General features: G+C 52.1%; 4 protein-coding genes across 4 annotated transcripts; 3 read left to right on the top strand and 1 right to left on the bottom strand.

The window, feature by feature from the left end:
• Positions 1-464: 464 nt before the first annotated feature.
• On the bottom strand, positions 465-5191 carry NCU10143 (ATPase type 13A2). The gene is made up of 6 exons (XM_001728475.2): positions 4812-5191; positions 3831-4748; positions 3571-3772; positions 2291-3514; positions 979-2232; positions 465-911 (listed from the first exon to the last, which is right to left on the bottom strand). The coding sequence occupies exons 1-6, from the start codon at positions 4968-4970 to the stop codon at positions 628-630; spliced, it is 4041 nt and encodes a 1346-aa protein (XP_001728527.2). The 5' UTR covers positions 4971-5191; the 3' UTR covers positions 465-627.
• A 1878-nt stretch (positions 5192-7069) lies between these two features.
• naf-1 (nucleosome assembly factor-1) lies at positions 7070-9548 on the top strand. The gene is made up of 5 exons (XM_950905.3): positions 7070-7390; positions 7468-7547; positions 7626-8345; positions 8403-8728; positions 8794-9548. Exons 1-5 carry the CDS (start codon positions 7344-7346, stop codon positions 8842-8844), a joined length of 1224 nt encoding a protein of 407 aa, XP_955998.2. The 5' UTR covers positions 7070-7343; the 3' UTR covers positions 8845-9548.
• Positions 9549-10258: 710 nt separating this feature from the next.
• Positions 10259-13192, top strand: NCU01439 (D-3-phosphoglycerate dehydrogenase 1). Its single transcript, XM_950906.2, has 2 exons — positions 10259-10827; positions 10889-13192. Exons 1-2 carry the CDS (start codon positions 10538-10540, stop codon positions 11997-11999), a joined length of 1401 nt encoding a protein of 466 aa, XP_955999.1. The 5' UTR covers positions 10259-10537; the 3' UTR covers positions 12000-13192.
• Positions 13193-14413: 1221 nt separating this feature from the next.
• Positions 14414-21433, top strand: NCU01440 (myosin-2). Its single transcript, XM_011396229.1, has 7 exons — positions 14414-15504; positions 15617-15749; positions 15837-16026; positions 16088-19940; positions 19996-20069; positions 20130-20344; positions 20403-21433. The coding sequence occupies exons 1-7, from the start codon at positions 15370-15372 to the stop codon at positions 20585-20587; spliced, it is 4785 nt and encodes a 1594-aa protein (XP_011394531.1). The 5' UTR covers positions 14414-15369; the 3' UTR covers positions 20588-21433.
• Positions 21434-21677: the final 244 nt, after the last annotated feature.

The following is a 21677-nucleotide window of genomic DNA, read 5'->3' as shown; positions in this document are numbered from 1 at the left end:
TGGAGAAAATCAGAAAGAACGAGGCAGAACTGCTCAAGGACTGAGTTCTTGATAGACTCGATGGACAAGTGCGGTGAGTAACGCCTTCCAGTCTTCTGAGTTGACCGCTTGTGGCTTCCTTTCAACGGAAGGTGCGATGAAAGCACGAGGTACTACCGCCCAGCAATCGCGGCCGCAAAACGCGTCGTTTGGAACGGGAATAGTAAGAGTTGAGGGTGTTAACGTGTCTCATCATGTTCTTTCCCGGGGCGGGGAATGCGTCGGCTTTACATTAGAGGCAAGCACTCAACACATGATTATGAAGAGTTGAGATGGGATGGCTTGGGATGGGTCTAGACTCGAGGTCACAAAAAGCTGAGATAAAACAAAGATGAGCAGACGGTATTGGGTAGGAGATCCTCCAAAAACAGGAACGCTTCGGATAGGGTATGATCAGGGCCGTGATTACAAGGTGAACGCGGATATAGTCGAATCTTTGCTAAATACGCTTGCTTGTAGCCTGAAAACTCACTGGGGAGGGGGGGAGGCGAAGACACTCTCCATCCATGCCTGAAACGCCTCGGCGCCATCCAGGCCTACGTTCGTATATACAAGGTGTCAAAGTGGGAAAGAGACGACATCCCTCAATTAGCAGATCATCCTCTCCAAAATGACCTTATACTCCTTCCTCTTCTTGGGCTCCCTGGTCAACGACTGGCTGACCTTTCCAATCAAGCGCGCAAGCCGTTGGAACATGACGTGCTCGCCAACCCAAGCCAGAACGAAATACATGATGCCCAGGGTAAAGATGAACATCTTGAAGTCCCAGCTGATGGGAGTAAGGTCCATCAGACTTACCAGCCCGGCCGCCGGACCGAGTATCATGTATCCCGTGAACGCAAGAGTGGCAGCAATCGCAGCAACAAAGGGCCCTATGAACAAAAGTCAGAGTATGTGATTAGGTAAGTGACAGTCAAAACTTGAATGGGGGAAACGTACAGTTGTTCCAGGGAGGTTGCCTGAAGGGCCTGCCCGCATTGAGAACCACACCTGCGAGTATATACTCAAAGCAGGACGTCAAAAAGAGAGCGGTATTTTCAGAATTCCGAATGTTGACCTTCTCATGTTCTACCTTGGGCGGGATGAACCAGGGTTGCTCGCGTACAGCGATGAACGCCATGGTTTGGATGAAGATGCAGATAAACATTTGTCCAAGAAGTGGCACCAACACCTTGCGAGAGACCAGGTCGGCCGTCGGTCTCTTACGACAGAGCTCTGGGAATGGGCCAGCCCAGCTCATAAAGACGGCAATCGGTAGAATGAGGGCCAAGTCAATGAACAAGAATTGAAAGTCGCCCAGATTCGATGCTGACGCGTACAGGAAGCTGACTGACGTGAACTGGATGGCTGAGTACAAGCTCATGTACTTGAAGCAACTAAAGCTGGTGACAAGCGCGGCTCGGCCTTCGCGAATCACCTCTGGGACGCAGCGAATGTCGAACACTCTGGATGTAAAAGGAGCGGCCACGGATGCTTCAGCCTCGGAAAGTGAGATACCGACATCGGCAGCCTTCAAAGCGCCGCAGTCGTTGGCGCCGTCGCCACAGAAGCCACAGCAGTAATCTATGCTCTGCAATTTTTCGACAAGCTCATGCTTCTCGTCAGGAGACATGCGGGCAAATACCTTGCCAGTGACGAGCATTCTCCGCATAACTTCTGGAGGCGCATAGTCAATCACCCATCGGAATACATCGCCGCTGACAGCCAAAGAATAGTTCCGTAGGTTAGAAATGTCGTATGGAAGAGAGACGTCTCCCTCTGGCGGTGGTGGTAAGGGGAGCAAGGTGCGGTCGTCCAGCTGGTAAATCGGATTGTCAATGCTCTCCCATTGTAACTTAGCGTTAGGGTCTCTTGAATGACCAGCGACAAAGCGACCAACGAAGCAGTGAGCTGTTTTGTTAATCAGGCTGCACTCCCGCGCAACGCTGATCGCAGTAAGAATGTTATCTCCAGTCACCATGACCGATCCGATATTCGACTCGGCGAGCTCTTTCAAAACCGGGGCCGTTGCAGGCTTCAACTTGTTCTCGAAGATGATAAATCCGACGAAATCCAGATCTGATTCGACGTTATGCCGCGTCATTTTCTGAGCTTTTACCCAGCTGAGTTTGGGAATGTGCTTGGTAGCGCAGCCGATGACTCTGTATCCCTTGTGCGTATAATAGTTTAGTTGATCATCGTAGTCCGCGGGAACTAAAGATTTAACACGCGTCAGTAACTTTCAGGGCCGATCATTCAAGACTCAACCTACATGATTCCGGCTTGCAAATGTCTCGCATGCACTCTGGCGCGCCTTTCACGAAGATGTCTCCGCTCTTCTGGCCAAACGTCTTAACTATAACACTTGCTCTTCGGAGCTGAGACACAAACTCGAAAGACTTAAGAACACCCAGCTCGAATGGTGCACGCCCGTTTTGCGTAGCATCTTGCCGGTCGGCATCAGTGTAGCCCTTGTCTACGGTTGGGGGCCTGGCGATGGATGGCTGCAACGTTCCTTGCTCTTCCCCATCCGTCGCGCCTCCTCCCTCGTGTCCTTCTTCGAACGACCATCTCGTGAACTCGAACATCTTCAGATCCAGGGGATCACCAACAAGCTCATCATCTATTGACCGGAGAGAGTGGCACGTTGCCATCGTGTACAGTGCCGCCTTGAGCGTATCGCTCGAATCTCTGATTCCGGTGCCGTGATCTTGACGAGGCACAAGATCGTCTGGGTTGTCAAGGATGTCGCTAAACCGATTGTTGGTTCGATCAACCACCCGAACTCCGAGAACATCAAGGCCTTCCTCAGTCAGAGTTCCTGTCTTGTCAAAACACATAATGTCTAGTTTTCCACCGACATTGACTCGTTGTGGGCTGATACAGAAGATCTTCTTTGACTTAAGACGGCCGAGTGCGAAGTTTGTACCAATGGTGAGAGTTGCAGGCAACGCAGGAGGGACCACGATGGTGATCAGATCCAAGGCCCGAACAATGATGAGATGCCATGACAGGTTGAGCCGTATGAAGTTGACGAACGAGGCTGCAAACCCAACCATTGCAACGCATGCCATGACGGAGATATACCGGAACGAATCACGGTAAAACTTGAAGCCCGACGGCTTAGGGAAAAGCATGGACCGAACCAACGCTCCTTTGGTGGTGTTGAATCCCGTTCTGACAACAAGAGCGAGGGCAACAGCCTCCTCATTGTGGTCATCTTGAGGCCTGCGAGCACGGATGATCTTTGTCCCGCAAAACAAAAAGTGTTTCGCCACTTCGGGAAGCACGGTAGAGGCACCAAGGTCCAAATTCCGGAGCGACTGATCGGTTGCCGGGGTCTTGGAGACTGGCACAGATTCACCGGTGAGCATGCTCTCGTTAACGATGCAGTCGCCGCCAAGTAGAAGACTGTCCGCAGGAAACTGGCTGAGACTCGGATCGCTGACCTCGTAAATGTCACCAGGTACAAGGTCACTGGAAGAGACGTGGCGCCCTATACGTGTTAGCAGCTTGCAAAACCACTCGGAGAGGGTGAAGTCTCGAACTTACAAAAGCCATTCCTGAGCACCCTGACGTCGCATACGAACCGGGAAATTTCCCGTAGCCTCTTCATTGTCGATTTGGTTTCAATAAGCGTAGCTACAATGCTGCCAACTGACATGACGAAAATAGCGATGGCGTAATAGTAGTACTCGTCAACTGACCATAATATCAAACTGGCAATCTGGAACACATAGAAGGGGTGAAAGACCTTGGAGTCATAATGTCAGCTCGTATGCGCCGCAACGCCATGGAGAGGAACACCTTACCTCGTCGGCCAAGAGGCGGAAAGTAGACTTTTCTTCGATGTCAATTAGATTTCCCCCAAAGACGGCATCTCGATGGCTCTTCTCGTCGCTGTCGATACCCGAGCGGATTGTTTGGACGTCTGTCCAGAGCGGATCCTTCCAGCCATTGCAAAGAATGAACTTATCCTTAAGCGGGTGGTAGAAAAAGCGCACATAGCGGTAGTTGAGCATGCGAAGGTCCTGAAGGATTGGGTCATAGTCTTCATCCAACGAATAGCTGGCCAGTTTACCCGGGGTTCCGAAGACAGTCGAGAGGACACGTCCATAGGGCTTTGAGTCAACGTTAAGGATGGCCATCTCGTTCCATGAGTTTTCAATAACCACCCACTGACAGTCCCGTAATGGAGATGGTCGTCCGACCAGCTTGACGTGCCATCTGGGTACCCATCGAAACAAGAGCCAGCCCAATCCAAAGGTTGATAAACATATGAGGATGTATACAGCCAGGCCGAGAGTGCTTGTGCGGAATCCAGCGATGGCGATATAGAGATCTTCGTTTACCATGTATACTTTTTGGCTGGTACGGTTTCCTCCATGCCCGCTGCTTGCTGATAAACCGCTGTCCCTGCGCAGAATCCTGCTATGTCCAGATCTCCTTGACTGAGTTGAGGACCGTCTGTTGAGCATGTAATCGTCGTCTGCAGCTTGGCGCTCCAAGTCTGATGAACCCATCTCTGATGCGCCAACGTCGCCTTCATAGTCATCTTCAAACGGTAGTTCGTCAAGGTCTTCGACCGATGCGACCTCGCCTGTCTCGAAATGTTCGTCGATGTCTTCTTGGTAGAAGGAGAAGCTAGTGGTGGAATCGGCGCGAGCTCGGCGGTGGTTGAATGCGGACACGCTGGTTGGGAGCGACTCTGCCATGGGACCAGAGTAGAGCTGTTGCCGCAAATGTCAGATACAACACACACTGATCCACGAACACGGGAGAAGAATGCGTACCTCGTCGTGTGCCATCTCGACATCCTCAAAGATGCTCGCATTGCTCTGGTTCGAGCCCAAGGTGTAGAGGCCTGGACGGTGATCGTGACTGGCGCGCCGGCGGTCAAAAGACTGCGATGACCGCCAGCTAGCGTGGTGGGCATCATTGCCGCCGTTCATGTTGGCGCTGTCCGTCGGTGTTGTTCCGAAGTTAACCCTATGTATGAGCTCAAACGATTTTTAATAAGTAACTTGTACGCATCGATATGGATATGCAATTGGGGAATGTCCAAGTAAGAATTTGAGATTCTTGCCGCGACCCAGTCAGTCGTCCGAACTTGTAAGCGCAGATCTGTTTGGGAAGGTGATACCGATAAGAACATGACGTCGCTTTGTTTCGCTTGATACGAAGCCTCGCAAATTGCATAGTACCATACGTATCGATTGATACACAAGGTCGCTGGAACGGACTTGATCGAGCCGTTTCAGACTTTCAGACATTTTTACGCCAAACCGGCACTCTTTACACCTCCCTCACGATCAACCAACAATGTTGGCTTGCCGAAGACAAACCCTTTCCATGGATCATCGAGGAAAGAAACAACCAAATACCAATAACATGTGAAATCCTAAGGGACAGTTTCCCATATAGGTATCCTTTGCTTGACTACATGGTTACACAAAACAAGACATCAAGGTTCATACTAAATATGGAAGCGAAGGACAACTGTATGCAGTAGGGCTTCTTGCGATCGCATGGATAACTTCCACGATACTTCCCTTACCATCTTGTACATTCAAGTGAGTGGATCAGGCTTTCCGCACGATGACTGGAGATGGGAATGATGGACTCCAGCTAGAATCCTCTTGTCTGACTTCTTCACATTTGTTGACCTGGACGCCGGAGTCACGGAGAAGGATCGGGGCCAGACCGTCCCAACGGGCAGTCAGCAAGTGGGGCAGTCACAGGCATGGGATTTTTCTTTCAACACTGCCCGCCAATCGAATGCCAAGCATGTCCGCTAACGCTTGCCTACTTACATACCTCTAGCCAGAAAGGTCGATGGCGGAGATGGGGGTCGCTATCCACGATTTTTACGATAAGCACAGTGCAACAAGGGTCATTCTGGCCCAAACCTTGTCGGCTTCAGTTGGCGATGGAGATTCGTGGGCATCGCGATGATCACTTGGCAGATGCCGCGAGCGGTCTCACTACACCACAACGTGAGAGAACGTGCTCCATACGTGCCCGTACGTCGTGTACTGGGGTCACTGCAGCATCTCACCTGGACTTAGGTTGGACGCCCACGACGGTCTACGGCCATGATGGTTCAGATCGGTCCGATGATGGTCGCTGAACCCAGCGTCGACTCATAATCGAAGTCATAAGCAGAAAAGTGTGCGTCAAGTTGCCTCTGCTGATGAGGTTTTGACTTGCTGAGGACAGAGTGAATCAGCAGAATTTTCAAGTTTGCCTTCCAAAACCTGCCCGGCTCTGGAGGCCTAATTGAGTTGAGAGACCCTAAACGTTAGAAGCAAATCACCGCAGCCCGACGCCGGTGAGAAGGCGAGATGTAAACACCCGTCCAATATTAGCAGCTCGCAGTTCAGACGAAAAGCAACTTCTAAACTATCTTGCACCTATGAGGTACCTTGTAACTTGTGTATATGAAGCCGGCATGTCACCAATATCATTTACCCTACATCATGTCTCTGGCCGGGATCCCTGGAGAGAACGCTAGCACGCAAGACACGCCAGCCAAATGCTGAAGCATGTGGTGCCAGGAAGCGACGCGCGACGGGCAACCTGGAAATACACTACCTGAATGCGATGTACATGAACGGGCTTTGTACGATAAGAACAACAATGGCATGTTTAGGTTCATCTGGCTAGGCGTAGGTACCTGAGGGGATTTTCAGTTCAGACGAGCAGACCGGGCATGCAATGGCCGAGTGTAGAGTCAAACAAGTGACAGGAGGAGCTTGACCCTAAAAAGACGTGACCCATGACAATGGGCACCTTGCCTATGCTGGAATAGAATTGAAGGTCAAATACCTCTAGGTGGTGGTGTAGGGCAAGCGACAAGACTCATGGGCAGCAAATGGAAGTAGCGGACTGGGGCTGGGTGGTCGCCGGCGCAGTGCAGGCATCATGGAGTGGTCCAACGGGGCGCCTCCCGCTGCAGTGCCCTCGACCCGACTGTCCTGCCCGCACTGGCCAGTGCCCCGCAAATTTTCATAGCAACCCCATTGATAGCTTTTCTCCCCTCCCGGTCCCCTCCAGACCCGACCCTCGCTCAACATTTCTTGCACTGCTGCACAACAAGCCTTCTCTGCCTGGACCGACCGGCAACCACAGAACTTTTTGCCTTTCCCACCAGCACCGGGGCCCCTTCATCAATCTCTACACCCGACCGCTTCTTCAATCCAAATTTGCCCTTCCTTCTCCCATTTCTCCCTCCGACATCCACTGTACGTCGGTCGCAGGGTTCTACCACCGCTTCCTTCTCTGTATCCCAACTCATTTCCTTCTCTTGACCAGAACCAGACACAATGGCCGAGCCCATCAGAAACAAGCGGGCTGATCCCCCCATCGCTCCGTGAGTTTTCATCCCCAGACTTGATGGGATGCCCATCCCGAGTATCGCGTACCGTTACTGACCAGCCTTCGCTTCAGCACCCCCCAGAACACTCCTCTTAACACTGCCCCCATCTCGTCGCACGCTCAGCAGCCCGGTGTTGCCAGCATCAAGGAGGGTGAGTGAAGATTCTTGCTGCTGCTGAGACTATTTGGTAGTTTTCTGGGCTTGTCGCTAAACTTACTGTTCGTTGCAGAGGATCTTGACCGTGCCGCCGCCGCTTCCATCTTCGCCAAGGACCCTAGACTTGTGTCCCTTATCCAGGGTCGTCTCGGCTCTCTTGTCGGTCGTTCGTCCGGCTACATTGAGTCTCTCCCTACCGATGTCAAGCGTCGTGTCGCTGGCCTGAAGGGCATTCAGAAGGAGCACTCCAAGCTCGAGGCCGAGTTCCAGGAGGAGGTCCTCCAGCTCGAGAAGAAGTACTTTGCCAAGTTCACTCCTCTTTACCAACAGCGTGCCGCCATTGTCAACGGCCAGACTGAGCCCACTGAGGACCAGGTCCAGGCCGGTGAGGAGGATGAGGAGGAGGAGGATGAGGAGACCGAGGCCGCCCCCCAGGAGGAGAAGGCTACCGAGTCTGCCGAGAAGGTCTCTGGTATCCCCGAGTTCTGGCTCTCTGCCATGAAGAACCAGATCTCCCTCGCCGAGATGATCACCGACCGCGACGAGGAGGCCCTCAAGTCCCTTACCGACATCCGCATGGAGTACCTTGACAAGCCCGGATTCCGCCTCATCTTCGAGTTCGCTGAGAACGAGTACTTCACCAACAAGACTATCACCAAGACCTACTACTACCAGAACGAGAGCGGCTATGGTGGCGACTTTATCTACGATCACGCCGAGGGTGACAAGATCAACTGGAAGGAGGACAAGGATCTTACTGTCCGCGTTGAGCAGAAGAAGCAACGCAACAAGAGTGAGTTGCAGTTCCAGCTTGAATTTTCTCAAACTTGCTCACTAACAAATTGCACAGCCACCAAGCAGACCCGCATCGTCAAGAAGACCGTTCCTACCGAGTCTTTCTTCAACTTCTTCTCCCCCCCTAAGGCCCCCACTGATGACGACGAGTCTACCACCTCCGATATTGAGGAGCGTCTTGAGCTCGACTACCAGCTCGGTGAGGATATCAAGGAGAAGCTTATTCCCCGCGCCATCGACTGGTTCACTGGCGAGGCCCTCGCCTTTGAGGAGCTCGATGAGGAGGACTTCGAGGACGCCGAGTTCGATGATGAGGATGATGAGGATGATGAAGATGCCAGCGAGGACCAGGATGACGAGGATGAGAGCGATGAAGACGATGTAAGACTTTCTGAATTTTCCCCAACACATGCTATGCTCTGCAGGTATGCTGACAAATTTCACAGGAGGACGGCAGCAAGCCCAAGCAGGAGGCTGCTGAGTGCAAGCAGAGCTAAACGCTGATCGCTGAATGAACACGAAAATGATACCACTATACCACGCAGGCAAGGGGCAGAACGCCCAATGACATTTGGCGTCTGAGTTCCAAATTATTGAGGGTCATGCATGACCGCACCGGGGTGGCCGTGGGCTCAGGAAGAACAGGAGTGTGCGGATGGCCGGAGCTTGTGGTGGATCGATAACCATTCTACAGAATTTGAATTGGTCACATGAGGAGTTGGCTTCAGCACCTGCCTTGACGCTGTGGTTGTCTCTCATAAGTCTTAGCAGGATAGTTCGTCCTGACCCCTGAAGCAGTGGCACGTCAGAGCGCAAGGATGGGAGCAGATATGCGAACTAAACCGGAACAAGGGTCGATTTGTGCGTAAAGGGATGATATTATACGGGACAAAAGCAGTGATTCTAGGAGGATTTAGGTGTTGATTTCATAGTACAGCATTGCAGGTGTTTCTACATCACAAACCGTCATCCAACAGCGTGACTCGATGTAGACTGTCTGACTGTCAAGTTCATTAGGCCACGACACCAGGGGCGGATGACTTCTCCAAGGAGTTCTCAGATGGATGTAAATCGTCATGACCCTTGTTAGCCTCGCGTGATGTAGATAGAGTAAACCTCAACGGACGAAAGAGTCGCCGAGCTGAGGCAGTGCGTGCCTGGAAGGCCTGAAGGATGGGAGCTGGGCTTCTGGAAATTTAGTTGGCGATGTCTCTACTGACACGCAAGCTTGGCGGCTCCCGGTCGAGTTTGAAGGTAGGTAGTAAGTACCTCGAGACTTGGAAGTAAACTAAATAATGGAACCCGGGAAGTTGTTACACTATTCAGTGCTCGGGACACGAGGAGAAATAAGAGACCATCTGCGCTGAATCGAGTGAAAGCTGTCTACATGAAAACATACTGGCTCGGACAAAGTCAAGGGGACAACAAAGCCATGTCAGGTCGCTGTGGCAGTTTCCTATACATTGTGCGGACAGTCAGCTCGATTCTTGCGAGTCCTTCTTCTCCTGAGGTGGAAAAAAAAGAGGAGCCCGGGCAAGAAGACGGGAAGTACGGATAGCATGGGAAGAACACACGCCACATCTCATATTTCCATTTTTACTCTACGTTAAGCAATACAGCCCGATTCTATGTTATTCAAAGGGCTGTCAAATTGAGCAAGCGACCAACATACACTGCCAACTGAGTGCTTGCCTTCACAGCGGATCTCTTATTCATTCTATGATTCCAGTGGCGTAATTCGTCATCGTCAAGATTTTCTTTTGGTTGCCTGAGCTACCCACCGGATCCAGCCAGTAGGTGAGTGTTGTTTTGGGTTCCTATGTTGTTATGAGTCAAAGGCGACCCGCCGCCCGCGTTTTATGTACAGCGCTGTAACAGTCCCCTCCAAACCCGCGCAAACCCCACCACCTGGCAAGGATCGCACACAGTAGAGGCACCTTGGGGTACACAATGGTCCGGTAACAGGAGTCCACCCGGCTGTCCACACCTCTCCATCGAAAGAGAAACGGCCCGGTGGCTGTTCGCTTTGCCCTTGCCGATTGACGGAGCCCAGAGATTCAGGAAAGACTTTGGCTTCGACTCATAACTTAAAGAGTCCCTGGTTGCCGCGTTTCTGCCACTACATGCCATTCTTTTTTTTGATTTATTTTCTCAGACCATCCCGACCTTGCTCCTCTTCCACTTTTCACCATGACAGTTCCCAGAGAAATTGCCCAGCCCACCGGTGACAAGACCGCCGCCCAGTTCAGCGTCTCTCCTTCAACCTTCCAGTCCCCCATCTCCAGTTCCAGCTTCATGGCGTCCGCACTCGCCCATCGCTCTGCGCCCAAGCAGCTCAAGCCCTTCAACACTGAGGACGTCAAGATTCTGCTCCTTGAAAATGTAAACCAGACCGGCCAGGACATCCTCAGGGCCCAGGGCTACCAGGTTGAGTTCCTCAAGACCTCCCTGCCCGAGGACCAGCTCATTGAGAAGATCAAGTAAGACTCTTTACGAGCCCGTGACCAACAGAAGCACACCTGACTAACGTGCTCTTCAAAGGGATGTCCATGTCATTGGCATTCGCTCCAAGACCAAGCTGACTGCCAACGTTCTTCGGGAAGCCAAGAACTTGCTCGTCATCGGCTGCTTCTGCATTGGTACCAATCAGGTTGACCTGGACTATGCTGCTCAGCATGGTATTGCTGTTTTCAACTCGCCTTTTGCCAACTCGCGCAGTGTCGCCGAGTTGGTGATTGCTGAGATTATCACCCTCGCCCGCCAGCTGGGCGACCGCTCCAACGAGATGCACCGCGGCACCTGGAACAAGGTGAGCGCCAAGTGCTGGGAGATCCGTGGCAAGACCCTTGGTATTGTTGGTTACGGCCACATTGGCTCGCAGCTGTCCGTTCTGGCGGAGGCCATGGGTATGACCGTCATCTACTATGACGTCGTTACCCTGATGGCCATTGGCACGGCTCGCCAGGTGCCTACTCTCGAGGATCTTCTGGCGGAGGCCGACTTTGTCACCCTCCACGTCCCTGAGACTCCCGAAACCAAGAACATGATCTCCAACGACCAGTTCGAGAAGATGAAGACCGGCTCCTACCTCATCAACGCCAGCCGTGGTACCGTTGTCGATATCCCTGCGTTGATCAAGGCCTCGCGCAGCGGCAAGATTGCCGGTGCCGCTCTAGACGTTTTCCCCAACGAGCCGGCTGCTAACGGTGACTACTTCACCAACGATCTCAACCAGTGGGGCGAAGATCTGCGTGGGCTCAACAACATCATCCTCACCCCCCATATTGGTGGCAGTACTGAAGAGGCTCAGCGCGCCATTGGTGTAGAGGTCGCCGATGCTCTCGTGCGCTACATCAACCAGGGTGTCACCACTGGCAGTGTCAACGTGCCCGAGGTTACTATGCGCTCTTTGACGCTGGATGAGCCCAACCACGCTCGCGTCATCTACATCCATCGCAACGTGCCTGGTGTACTGCGCAAGGTTAACGAGATTCTCGCCGAACACAACGTCGACAAGCAGATTTCGGATTCCAAGGGCGATCTTGCGTATCTCATGGCTGACGTTAGTGACGTCAAGCAAGACGATATCAAGAACATTCGCGACAGCCTGGATTCTCTCAGCTCGCGCATCCTCACTCGCATCCTTTACTAAACGGGAAGGATCGGAACAGCGTACATGGCAAGAAAAGGGGGTTAAGAGTTGCCTTGGGGTGCGGTCATGAGTCATGATATCTGGAGTCGCGGAGTCCGTCGGGTGGATGCACAAACAACGATTTCAACATGATCTCTTTCTCTTACGGTATGCCCACCCGGTGCGTGTGCGTCCCGAGGAAGGGGAGAGGAAAGGTCGAACATGACAACGTTCCTGGCACTGGTTCAACATCTAGTCTTTTTCATCAAGTTTTGGTTTTTTTGGGTCATTGGGAGCGCAAGTACAAAATACGGCATGGCAGGTTCTTAAAACAGGACAAAAGGGGAAAATGCCTTTGAACGAAGGCGTCGACAAGTCGATGGTGTGCATTCTGGAAAAGGATCGGAAAAAGGTATCATCACCTGGCATCGATATCCATCATGTTGTCACCAACAGTCAACGATTATACCTACTAGATAATACAGACATCTCTTCCAACATTTCTCGAGGTCGAATGGGATATGGTACAGAACTCCCGGCTTCTTCACATGCTGCTGTTACCACCATTGGATTTCCATCATTTCGGGTCTTTTTTTTTTTCAATCTGTCGATTGGCTGCTGCGGCACGACATTCCCACTTCACCAATGATTGTAGCTATTCAGCCAAGATGTCCCGGGCTTGGAACGCGGATAAGGTCGACGACGAGGTGTTGCGCACGGACTGCTTCGTCAACTGGCTCATACGGTAGAACATGCTGCACCCGCTTCTCCAGTTCTGTACACGTGCAGATATGAGGGTGACTCAGTGGCCTTCCCGTTCCGACCTAAAGGTGGAAGGAAGACATCATTATATCCAGTGTCGTTTCTGTCGCGGGTTAATGATAAGTGCTTCAACCTTTCAGAGCTACAACTGATAATTGATATCAAGCGAGATCTCAATTGCCTTACTAACCAGCGGATGGAATTATTAAACAGAACGGTTTGCTCACGAAGCAGAACAGCATCGGGCCGGCATCATGTCAGTCACCGTCATGGGTGTCATTATCACCGAAACAGACTCATTCCCAACACACCGGTGGATGACGTCCGAGTGAGGGACGGTGTTGACTCTGAATTGTAACAGTAGTCACTCGTCGTCAATCCGGCCACGGAGCAGACAAAAGGCGGCGACGACGCGGAGTCGGCGGCAAACCACCAAAAGCACCGCCTTTCTCCCCCCCCCCCCCCCCCCCCCTCCCCTTTTTTTTTCCTCCCAAGTCCCAGGCCCCGATACTCGGGCTGCCGGCCGCACGGGGGGCCTGGTGGGGCCCGTAAGTAGGTAGTCTCCAACAGTTTCCACAGTCTTTGACGACCCGCCATTCGCTGGCGCTCTTTTTACCCCTGCAGATTCCAGAAAGAAGAGAAGAAGGAACTGAACGCAAATGCAATTGATTGTCATGGTGCCAGACTCAGCCCGGTCCACCCATCAATGCCATAGAGGTATTGGTACGTATTTACACTATGCCCCATTTTGAGTTTGCCCATCTCTCTCCTTTTCAGGCGGACAGGTTAATGCATTTCAACTGTCAACAAGCGGGCAGACGGGCCAGACGGGGACCCAGTTGGATGGCATATCGAACGAACAAATGAACGAACGAACGGACCAGTGCAAACAATTGGCCATGGGAGTCTGGTAAGATTGGGCCTTACTTCCGTGAGTTCCTTCAGGGAGTTGTGTAAACGAAATGCTACCCTGATGAGGGGCGCCGGTGAGCTGTCGGGGAGAAATACAGAAACTCAGGGGAAGACCAAAGACCGTACATAATGAGAACGATGAAGCCATACAAATCAAGAGGGCTATAGATCAGGAGGAGAAACATGGTCGTCCTCATAGGATATCCTGACGGTTATTCACCCATTGGCGTGAGCCTCCAGAGACACATTTGTACATCTCAAGGTAGAGTGTAGACTTGGACATCGTGACCCATCTTGTACATCATGTCGTCTTCCACTGGACACCTCTCCGGACAAGACAAAGGTAACCCTTATACGCTGCTTAGAGGTGCCAGTCACCCATTGTTCTTCTTCGCCTTGTCTGTGTACTATGTAGCTTTCCACTTATGTAGAGTCGCGGGATTCCCAAGCATACCTCTAGGTATGTAATCTTCTTCGCAGTGTTGGTTAGTGCCCCCTTTTAAGGAGAGCCCTGCTTGTCCAGGTCATTTGGGAATTACGGCTCATTGGAGGGGCTCCATGGAGTCCAGCTCCCCAAGCCCACGAAAGAGTCCGTGCTTCGGTGTTAATGCAACGAGCCCAGCGACGCACCCAATTGGGCGGTGGCCGCCAAAGACCGACCACCTCAACATCCACAACAACGGGGCCCCTGTCAACGGAAGTGAACGTCGGCCGGGCTGTTAGCCTGCCACCACGACGGCCCGCCAGTGCTCTATCATCACCGGGCACCTCAGCTACACTACAAGCGGAAGCCTACCCCTAAACTTTCAACGACATCCCGTCTCGTCGTCCCGCCTTCTCGCCTACCCCGACTTTTGACTTGGTTGTTGACCACACCGGCCCGACAGGCTACTACATCAAGGACGTTCCCTCATCCACAGGTGCTATCTCGACCATCAGCCACTTCTATACAGAGAGGCTGCCACCGTTAAGAGAACCCGACTCGACCGCTCGACGAATCCGTTCTCCCACCGCAAGGCAGTGTGTTGGGTCCCCGCTCCGCCCGTTCTGCCCGCCCCGTTTATACGGCATTCCACAACCTTCCTGTCCTACACACAGTGACAGGACCTGACCTATTCCCGGTCAGCCAAACACCTACCAGCTAGCTCCCTTGGGCACGCAAAGCAAACAACAAAAGCAACAACAACATCTTTCAGCTGTTTCGTCCAAGAACAGCCCGCGCTACACTCCCATCGGTCCGACGACACGAGCCGAACCCCCTTTCGAACTCCTAGACCTACATCGTCTTCGACCACCTTGTTTGTCGGCTTGGGCTCCGTTGCCCGCACGATAGCAACATCTTTCTATACTTCTTTAATGTGTTGCTCCACGTCCAATCCCTATTTTTGTATCTAATTTCCCCCTCTTCCATTCCCTTCGTGAATGTTGTCTTCGCCAGCACCACACTCCCGCCGGCCCTTGGATTCCAAGCTTCCGCGACCGAACTAGCATCCTGGACCGCTCTTCATTCCGGTCGTTGCGTCCGCCATAACAGACACGGTCCACCATTATCCCTATCCACCCCCGTCGCCCCTAGCCGTGCTGGCCGTTCCGCCGCTAGAACTGGCTTCTTGAAGCCATCCAAATCCCACCACAACATCTCTTCCCCCTTGCTCCTGACTCGCAGGTTCGCGCCGATTTTCTCTCCCTCGAGAATACACCGATACAAGCGCATCCAATGTCGGAGAGCTATGATGTTGGCACTCGAGCCTGGCAGCCCGATCCTACCGAGGGTTGGGTTGCCTCTGAAGTAGTCAAGAAGACAGTAGACGGCAACAAGGTCACTCTTATCTTCGAGTGCGAGAATGGCGAGGTAGGTAGCTTATGCTTTCCCAAGTCTCGGCATATTCCGACTTTTGTGCTTTGGTTTACGTGCTTTGCGGGCTGGTGCGCTTCAAGATGCTAACATGTGTTACTGCCTGCAGACTAAGACCGTGGAGGTCTCCCTCGAGGCCCTCCAGTCAGGCGGCCATGAGTCGCTACCGCCCTTGATGAACCCAACAATGCTCGAAGCCAGTGATGACTTGACGAACCTATCACATCTGAACGAGCCTGCTGGTAAATATACACACACCTTTGCGCTGACTCGCCCCGCCATCGGGCGCACTCCGAGAACGTGATGCTGATAGCATGTGCTGTGCTTAGTGCTTCAGGCTATCCGCCTTCGATATGCCCAGAAGGAAATCTACACATACTCGGGTATTGTTCTAATAGCTACAAACCCGTTCGCGCGGGTTGACTCTCTTTATGTCCCAGGCATGGTTCAAGTCTATGCCGGGAAGCAAAGAGCAACCCAAGCTCCCCATCTTTTCGCCATTGCTGAGGAAGCGTTCATGTATGGGCTCTTTGCCAATTTGACGATTCATGTTGACTTGTAATCGCTGACATAACAATAGGGACATGTTGCGCGATGGCAAGAACCAGACCATTGTCGTGTCTGGTGAGTCCGGTGCCGGTAAGACTGTCAGTGCCAAGTACATTATGAGATACTTCGCGACAAGAGAATCGCCCGACAGCCCCGGATCACGAGTAAAGAAGGGTGGCCACGAGTCTATGAGCCAGACCGAGGAGGCTATCTTGGCTACGAACCCGATTATGGAAGCTTTTGGTAACGCAAAGACGACAAGAAACGACAACTCCTCGCGATTCGGTAAATACATCGAAATCATGTTTGACAAGGCCACCAACATTATCGGTGCCAAGATCAGGACCTACCTTCTCGAGCGATCGAGGTTGGTTTTCCAACCGTTGAAGGAAAGAAACTACCATATTTTCTACCAGCTGGTTGCTGGTGTGACGGACAAGGAGCGCCAGGAATTGGGCTTGCTTCCCGTTGAACAGTTCGAGTACCTCAACCAGGGTAACACCCCCACGATCGATGGCGTCGATGACAAGGCCGAGTTCAATGCGACCAAGGCATCTTTGAAGACCATCGGTGTTGACGAGGGCAAGCAAACGGAGATCTTCAAGCTTCTGGCTGGTCTCCTCCACTTGGGTAATGTCAAGATTGGTGCCATGCGAAACGACAGTTCCCTCGATCCTTCCGAACCATCGCTGGTTAAGGCCTGCGAGATTCTCGGCATCGATGCTCCAGAATTTGCCAAGTGGATCGTCAAGAAGCAATTGGTCACTCGTGGTGAAAAGATCGTGTCCAACTTGACCCAGGCGCAGGCTATCGTTGTCCGAGATTCCGTTGCCAAGTACATCTACTCGAGTCTGTTCGACTGGCTCGTCGAAATCATCAATCACAGTCTTGCTTCGGAGGAGGTCCTCACCAGAGTCACTTCCTTCATTGGTGTTCTGGATATTTACGGCTTCGAGCATTTCGCCAAGAACTCCTTCGAGCAGTTCTGTATCAACTACGCCAACGAGAAGCTTCAGCAGGAGTTCAACCAGCATGTGTTCAAGTTGGAGCAGGAGGAATACCTTAGGGAGCAGATTGACTGGACCTTCATCGACTTTGCTGACAACCAGCCCTGCATTGACCTTATCGAGGGCAAACTTGGTATCCTGTCCCTTCTAGACGAGGAATCAAGACTACCCATGGGTTCCGACGAGCAGTTCGTTACTAAGCTTCACCACAACTACGCTGCCGACAAGCACAAATTCTACAAGAAGCCCCGTTTCGGCAAGTCATCCTTCACCGTCTGCCATTATGCCATCGACGTTACCTACGAGTCGGACGGTTTTATTGAGAAGAACCGTGATACCGTTCCGGACGAGCACATGGCGGTTTTGCGCGCATCAACCAACCAGTTCCTTGTTTCGGTCTTGGACGCTGCTTCTGCGGTGCGCGAGAAGGATCTGGCCTCTGCCAGCTCAAATGCTGTCAAGCCCGCCGCTGGAAGGAGAATCGGTGTGGCTGTTAACCGCAAGCCCACACTCGGTGGTATCTTCAAGTCCTCTCTTATCGAACTAATGAATACAATCAACGGCACCGATGTTCACTACATCCGCTGTATCAAGCCTAACGAGGCGAAGGAACCCTGGAAGTTTGAAGGACCCATGGTCCTGAGTCAGCTCCGCGCCTGCGGTGTACTAGAAACTGTCCGCATTAGTTGTGCGGGTTACCCTACAAGATGGACGTACGAGGAATTCGCGTTGCGGTACTACATGTTAGTGCCATCGACGCAGTGGACATCGGAGATTAGGGAGATGGCAAATGCCATCTTGACCAAGGCCTTTGGCGCTAGCACCGGTAAGGGTCTCGACAAGTACCAGCTGGGTCTTACCAAGATCTTCTTCAGAGCCGGTATGCTCGCTTTCCTCGAAAATCTGCGCACCACCAGACTCAACGACTGCGCGATTCTTATCCAGAAGAACCTCAAGGCCAAGTATTACCGTAAGAGGTATCTTGCTGCTCGCAATGCCATTGTCTCTTTCCAAGCCTTGATTAGAGCAAACAAAGCTCGCAATTCAGCACAGGAGCGCCGCACTACCAAGGCTGCAATCACGATTCAGAGAGTTTGGCGCGGTTACAAGGACAGGAAGCAATTCCTTGAGGTCAGGAACGACGTCATTCGTGCCCAAGCCGCCATCAAGGGCTACATGAAGCGCAAGAAGATTATGGAGGAGCGGGTCGGAAATGCGGTGCTCATCATCCAGCGGAATTGGCGGTCGAGGCAGCAGCTGCGCTCCTGGAGGGATTATCGCCGGAAAGTTACTATCGTCCAGAGCTTGTGGCGTGGTAAGACGGCGCGTAAGGATTACAAGGCTCTCCGTGCCGAGGCACGGGATCTCAAGCAGATTTCATACAAGCTGGAGAACAAGGTCGTGGAACTGACACAGTCGCTGGGTACCATGAAGAACCAGAACAGGGAGCTGAAGACTCAGGTGGAGAACTACGAAGGACAGGTGGCGATCTGGAGGAATCGTCACAACCAGTTGGAGGCACGCGCTAAGGAGCTGCAAGCCGAGGCCAACCAGGCCGGTATTGCCGCCGCTCGCTTGGAGCAGATGGAGGCCGAGATGAAGAAGCTTCAAGCAAGCTTCGAGGAGTCTGTGGCCAATGTGAAGAGGATGCAGGAGGAGGAACGCGAGCTCAGAGAGTCCCTGCGCGCTACCAGCGTAGAGCTCGACTCTGCTCGTATCGAGAGTCAACGGCAAGAGGCTGAGAAGAACTCGCTCCGTCAGCAGTTGGCTGACCTGCAGGAGGCTCTCGAGCAAGCAAGGAGGCAAGTACCGATCAACGGCGATATCCTGAACGGCAATGGTATTGCCCCTCAGGTTCCTACTGGGTTGATCAACCTGGTATCGTCCAAGAAGCCTAAGCGGCGTAGTGCGGGTGCCGAACCACGGGAGATGGACCGGTACAGCATGGCCTACAACCCACGGCCCGTTTCCATGGCTGTCCCTGGTCTGAACCGCCAAACAACACTTTCCGGCTCAACCTTCGTTCCTGGTGTCGATAGCATCGAGCTTGAACTTGAAGGTCTTCTCGCCGATGAAGATGCTCTCAATGAAGAGGTTACCATGGGCCTCATCCGTAACCTCAAGATCCCCTCCCCTTCCACCAATCCGCCACCTTCCGACAAGGAGGTGCTCTTCCCTGCTTACCTCATCAACCTAGTAACGTCCGAGATGTGGAACAATGGCTTCGTTAAGGAGTCAGAACGCTTCCTGGCCAACGTCATGCAGTCCATCCAACAGGAGGTGATGCAGCACGATGGCGAAGAGGCCATCAACCCCGGTGCCTTCTGGCTTTCCAACGTCCATGAAATGCTCTCGTTTGTCTTCCTTGCGGAGGATTGGTACGAGGCTCAGAAGACGGACAATTACGAGTATGACCGCCTCCTCGAGATTGTCAAGCATGACTTGGAAAGCTTGGAGTTCAACATCTATCATACCTGGATGAAGGTTCTCAAGAAGAAGCTTTTCAAGATGATCATTCCGGCCATCATCGAGTCGCAGTCCCTACCCGGCTTCGTCACGAACGAAAACAACAGGTTCCTTGGCAAGCTGCTGCAGTCTAACACGGCGCCGGCCTATAGCATGGACAACCTGTTGTCCCTCCTCAACAATGTCTACCGTGCCATGAAGGCCTACTACCTCGAGGACTCGATCATCACGCAGACTATCACCGAGCTGCTCCGGCTCGTTGGCGTCACTGCATTCAACGATTTGCTCATGCGCCGTAACTTCCTCTCGTGGAAGCGTGGCCTGCAGATCAACTACAACATCACTCGTATCGAAGAGTGGTGCAAGAGCCACGACATGCCTGAGGGCACGCTCCAGCTTGAGCATCTCATGGTCAGTATCGTCAAGTGAACGTTTCATGATGCATTAGGTGCTAACCATTCAACAGCAAGCCACAAAGCTTTTGCAACTCAAGAAGGCAACCCTTAATGATATCGAGATCATCCAAGACATTTGCTGGATGTGAGTATATTTCCTTGTCCCGACAAGTTACGCACCAATCATACTGACTTTCATTCGTAGGCTATCCCCTAACCAGATTCAGAAGCTGCTCAACCAGTACCTGGTCGCCGACTACGAGCAACCTATTAACGGCGAGATCATGAAGGCCGTGGCATCTCGCGTCAGCGAAAAGAGCGACGTCCTCTTACTGCAGGCTGTCGATATGGACGACAGTGGCCCGTACGAGATAGCCGAGCCCAGAGTGATCACAGCGCTGGAGACTTATACACCATCCTGTGAGTTCGATCAGACTTTTTGGATAACGCGAATGCATAACTGACCGAGAAACCACAGGGTTGCAAACCCCTCGTTTGAAGCGTCTTGCCGAGATTGTATCTCAACAAGCAATTGCGCAACAAGAGAAGATGGAGTTCGGCTCTCAGGCGGGCGACTACCAGCACGGGGATTATGACACACAAAGCATGAACGACTTGGCAGAGGTGGATGAAGGGCAAGAGATTGTGGAAGCGAGTGCCTAGGTTGCACCCCCGCAACCATCATCACCTTTACCTCTACCACTACCACCACCTCGCTCTCGTCCGTCACTGTCGTTATCATTGATTCCGAGCCCGACTTCTACCATACTCAACCCCTGGAGGACAAACAGTAACTCCACTATTGATGATTCTGTTGCGCTGCCACCGCGGACCACTACCGGTACGAGGAAGATGAGGGTCAGGAGTGGAACTGGTTGAGTATTACTCGTTTGATACAGAAAATCAAACCTTTTCTTGTTCATCAGTGTTGTTATTGTTGCTTCTGTAGTAGAGTATGCTGTGTGTTGCAAAAAAAACAAAAACAAAAAGAGAGCAGGGCGTATTTTGCATTTGGAACCAGGTTAGAGAAGAAGTAGAAGAAAAAGGATAAGGGGAATGACAGGGAGCGAGACAAGCGGGCAGGCAAAGAGGCAGGCAGAAAGGGCAGGATAGTTTCATGGAATGGCTGGGTGGGTTCGAGCCGTGAATCAACAGTTTGCCGGATATAGTAGAGGAAAATGGAAGGAAGGCTCACGGCGTGCAAATCAGGATTCGGGTGATTTGCTTTGGGCTTTTTGCTGGAGAGAGAGAGAACAACGGAGAATTCACCTTCCAATTTCACGGTTTCTTTTTCTAACTCATTCCATTTCACTTCTTTAACTTTGTTTCAACTTTTCATCATCGGCCGATGTTTTTACTTTCTATTCAAATCATATCATTCCATCTATTTTGTGAGAGACATATGCTTCTTTCCGTAGAGTTCCCGGCAAATGGCAGGCATTACACGCTTTATTCCAGGTTATTCAAGCTTACAAGACGAAGCATGAAGCAATCACGGAACGAAGCTCGGAGAGAAAAGGCAAGAAAAGTCCAATGTGCTAAGAGAGAGTGAAATGAAGAGGATGGAGACAGAGGGCCGCTTAAGTGCATATCATGTGAATAGGCTGCTGCAAGATATATCCAGTACCTACTATCTATACAGTCGACATGTTATTAAATGCCTGTAATCCATTTTCTGTCTGCCTCTTCTTCTCCTCTCTTTGACAATTATGAAATGTTTACGTGGTGGAGTATACGTATTCAGCAATATGCA

Source organism: Neurospora crassa, linkage group V, assembly GCF_000182925.2.
Source record: "Neurospora crassa OR74A linkage group V, whole genome shotgun sequence".
Classification (NCBI taxonomy): Eukaryota; Fungi; Ascomycota; class Sordariomycetes; order Sordariales; family Sordariaceae; genus Neurospora; species Neurospora crassa.
This window is presented reverse-complemented; position numbering and strand designations above follow the sequence as displayed.